At 40.6% G+C, this 4,278-nt stretch overlaps 1 protein-coding gene across 1 annotated transcript in view; it reads left to right on the top strand.

Annotated features, from left to right (window-relative positions):
• The first annotated feature begins 223 nt into the window (after positions 1–223).
• The window catches only part of STARD13 (StAR-related lipid transfer (START) domain containing 13), a 116,118-nt gene continuing 112,063 nt past the window's right edge, over positions 224–4,278 (top strand). The window contains exon 1 of the mRNA XM_010134999.1: positions 224–392. Within this exon, the coding sequence (XP_010133301.1) occupies positions 224–392 (169 nt within the window). The remainder of the gene's footprint in view (positions 393–4,278) is intronic.

Genomic DNA, 4,278 nt, shown 5'->3' on the forward strand with positions numbered 1-4,278 from the left:
TCCGCAGGCTGCACTGCCACAGCCCGGACTCCGAGCGATTGGCCCGTGCGGATCATGTGGGAGAAGCAGGAATCCTGAGTTGTAGCTTTTGGCACTGCTTTTTCTTTTAAAGCGCTTGCTCTTTTCAGCTCCCTAGGGCTTGTTCCCTCTCTCCTTTCATTACCCTGATTATAATCTGGAGTAGCCACAGCGAGACAGACGGAGTGATTTTAAAGAAGCAGAGATGTTTAAGCAGGTGTCCAGGACTTCGGGCACTGGCTGTTACTACCTAAACTCGGTGTCACCTGAGGGCCAGGACATGTATTTGCGATTCGATCAAACGGCCAGACGCCCTCCCTACAGGATGAGCCGGATTCTCGCCCGTCACCAGCTACTGACGAAAATTCAGCAAGGTGAGTGACTGGCAGAAGCTCTCCTTAGCCTGACGTTGTCTCAGGGTCTGCAGGTTGCCTCTTTTGTAGAACAGGGTTTAATGCCTCATATTTCAGGCTCTTTTCCTGTCTCTGTTCTGAGCTGATCTGGTTAGAGTCAGAGTTTGAAATAGTCATTAATACCTTCCGGTTTCTACACACACGCATACACAGAGAACTAAGAAACAAACACTAGTGCACTAGTAGCTATTTAACTAAATTCTCTTTTAATCATAAACTCTGCAGTAGCTTAGGTGCTGAAGTTCGTCATTTCCGACTGGCGGAGCAGTCACTGGCATCGGTATGTCTCCTGCCGTTGCTACAGGTAAAACGTGCCTGTGCTAAAGCACAGAGAGAGAACAGATGATCATTTGGTTAAAAATAAAGCAGAAGTCCAGAGCTACTGGAAGAAGGCAGCTGGGATAACATCCTTTGGAAACAATCATGTACAACTGTCAGAGGATTAGAAAACTTGTCACATGTCCTTAAAAGTAATTGCTGACTTGGCTTCCTGCAGCTGCTTATGCAGTTATGTAGGCAGTCATTACAGACGTATTGATTTTGTTTTTCTGGATATGGATCTACAGCACTAAAGCGAAATGTAGATTGGCATCAGAAAAAATCCTTTGGCCTGTGCATGCAATTTAAAATTATCTTCAGAAGCATGAATGATAAAAAATAAAAGCCAACTGTACAGATATTTCCAGATGAAAAAGCAAATCGATACATAGTTTTGTATAGCATCCTGATTTCAAGAATGCCAGTTTCCAAAATAAATGTGGTCCTACATACAGAAAAAGAGTACGTCATGTATTTGTCATGGGAAAAAAAAATCCTGAAGGTAACAGTCACTTTCTTGACAGTTTGCAAACAGATGTTTGATTTTGCTAACTAGGGGCAGGCATAGAGTTAACATTGTTTACTGTTGTGTCTGGCAAATATCACAGAAATTGCTGTGCGGTTCAGACCAGCAGCAGGTAAATGGAGTGGCTATTTCTGTGTTGCTTTCCAGTAAGATTCTTTTATATCCGTAGATGTCAAACTCTGGCAGAAGTACAAGGATATAGTGATGAAACTTGTATTGCATTTATTGAGAAAACAATACATAATTCTTTGGCTAGCTCTTAAAAAAGATGAGAAAGATAGTTTCCGTGGCAGTTAGGAAAATGCAGTTGTTTGCAAGGCAGTCTCAGGACCTGTTCATATTTGAAGGATACTGGTCCTCACTGCAGCTCTAATTTCAGGAAGGATATTAGGTCATTCTGTGTACCCAGTGTACAGCCTGGATTGAATGGAAAGAAAGGGCAGTTTATTTCTCTCCAGGTTTATTTGAAAATGTTTTGGGTGCAGTGCTAGTACCAACTTAATTTTCAAGCAGTAGTTGCGGATGAGATGGATTCACCTCCTCTACCTGTCATGGTGCTGTTTAATGTTCTCTCTTCTAAGCCATAGCCCATCAGCTGTCCGGGACAGCCAGGGCTGCCAATACCACCCAGCAGTGCTGAGGCTTTTTAGAGGCTGCGTGGTAGGATAGGGAGGAGTTTCCGAGTTGTAATTTTTCTTCCTGCAGTTTATTTCTTGGATGGTCAGTCTGTGGTGAATGACTCTGCTCCTCTGCCACAGGTTTCCAGCCTGTTCTGCACAAAGCTCTGGGAAATTATGTTTGTGTAGTGCCTTAATGATGTGATATATGTTACAGTTCAGTATACGAAATATTTGCACATTTTGGATCACTAAGAATATATTGTTGCTTCTTCCACTTCTTTTATTGATGGAAAACTGGGGGCAGAGCCTGCTGTTGGTTAAGTGTCAGTTTGTTAGCAATAGTGAAATTATGTGTGCAAATAGATGCTGAATGTCTGTATATGAGCTCATACGTAGGCATACACACACCTAGTGCAAAACCATAGGCAAGGTACACATTTTTTCTGCGGTGCCCCAAGTAATGAATAATAATTTTGATACAAATAGCTGTGTTAGGTGTTAGCTATACCAAAAAAGCTAACTCTAGATAGTATAACTCCATCTGAAACCTCCAGTTTATGCTCTGGATGAAAGCCCTAGACCCATCAGTCACTGACAAGACTTTCACCGGGTTTCAGTAGGTCAGCATGTCCCTCTCTGGTCTTGCCTTGTTCGGACATTAAGCAATGTGAGGGTACTTGCAGTCAGTCCCATCCCAGTCCCAGAGGGTACTGGAAGAGTACTGTAATAGGGGTGGAGTTCTCAGCCTGTCCCTTTGGAGTCGATTGAGTTTTACCCCATTGGCAAGTGGGATTCGTTCCTAATGGAGTGCCGCAGAGCAACTTACCAAGAATGTATTGAAAAGTAAATCATGGTATGCATGATGACAACCAAAACTTGCTTTCAGTCACCAAATTGACTAAAGCATGTAAATCGTTATTTAGTCTCCTTGAATTTGTATGTCCTTGAATCATACATTTTAAGGCCCTTGAGACAATGTATTTGAACCCTCCTATCCCAATTTTTTGTTAGCACCTCTCCAGTCTAATAATTTGAATTATTATGGATATGTTTAGAAAAATATTCAGCCTTCATTTTCATGTCACAGGAAAGGTGAATCCTGCCTAGTTAATTGCTTTGCTGAAAACAGATCCGCCGCATGTTTAAGTGTTAAGCTGCCTTGGGGCTTAGTTGAATACCTGCGCTCTGCTTCTCATGTAGACATTTTTCAGTTGCTGGTTTTCACTCTGGAGGCACCCAGAGTAGGAAACACTGAAATTTTTACATCGGGCCTATTTTTCCTTAGTGAAAGGAATGATTTACAAAATCACAGTGTATCCAGTTTACAATGTATAAGGCAACCAGAGCTTCCATTCCGAGACAGGAATGTCATTCACTAATGCAGTACAGTACAGTGTGTTGCATATACTGCTATCTCTTCCGTCATTAGTTGCATGTACTCTTCCAAATGATGCTAAATTACTCTCTCATATCATGCAATACAGATTTTCTTTCTCCTTTAAAAACACATTTGCTGAAGAAGCTTTCCTTTGTATTTTTCTTTGGTGTTAGTTAAAAATAAACTAAATGAATCATTAGAGGAATTATGCTATTTAATGAATTCTAAAAAGAAAACCACCACAAGGGAAATGAAAGGAACTAGACTCTTATATTGATCAGATCATACTTAGAAAGTCCTAAATATTTGGTTTATGTGCACCACCGACTCCTTGAGGTAGAATTATGTGGTGGCATGTGAATGGGAGTAGTAATTATCTGTCTGATATTAAATAGGCATTTTCAAAATGTAATCTTTTGATGATTCCATTTCCCCCATAAGCCCGTTAGTTTCCATGCTGAAGGGGACACATGCCTCAGCGTAAAAGAACAGGGTGCAGCATGCTTGGTCTGAGGTATTTATTCAACTGTGTATGCAGTAACTGTATGAGAATTCATTAATGATTACTCATGTTCTCTTTAAATAAATAAGGTGGTGGCTTTCAAGAAATCATATTACATGAGTCACAGAGTTGTTATTTCTTTCACAGTACATGGCTAAATTCAGTGCAGAATAGAAAATATAAGAAGTAGCTGTGGATGAAAAGTAAAGATTTAAGCCATACTCAGAAAAGGTTAAACTGAAATCATTGACAGTGCAGCACAAGTAGAATGTTAAGTCACTATGAAGCCACACTTGCCCCAGCACAGCTAGGCATCACTGGTAAAGAAATGTCCCCATTCATCTACAGTACAATTTGGTTCTTAGACTGCACTTTCAGTAAGAAAATAATATAAAGAAACACATGAAAATATGACAAATTCCTATTCTCAGTGAGTAAATTCCTGCCCACAGTGAGTAATGTTCTGGGATTTGTCTCAGTTTATGTCTACAGGCAAGAGCGGT

This window comes from Buceros rhinoceros, unplaced genomic scaffold (assembly GCF_000710305.1).
Source record: "Buceros rhinoceros silvestris isolate BGI_N320 unplaced genomic scaffold, ASM71030v1 scaffold10754, whole genome shotgun sequence".
NCBI classification, from domain to species: Eukaryota; Metazoa; Chordata; class Aves; order Bucerotiformes; family Bucerotidae; genus Buceros; species Buceros rhinoceros.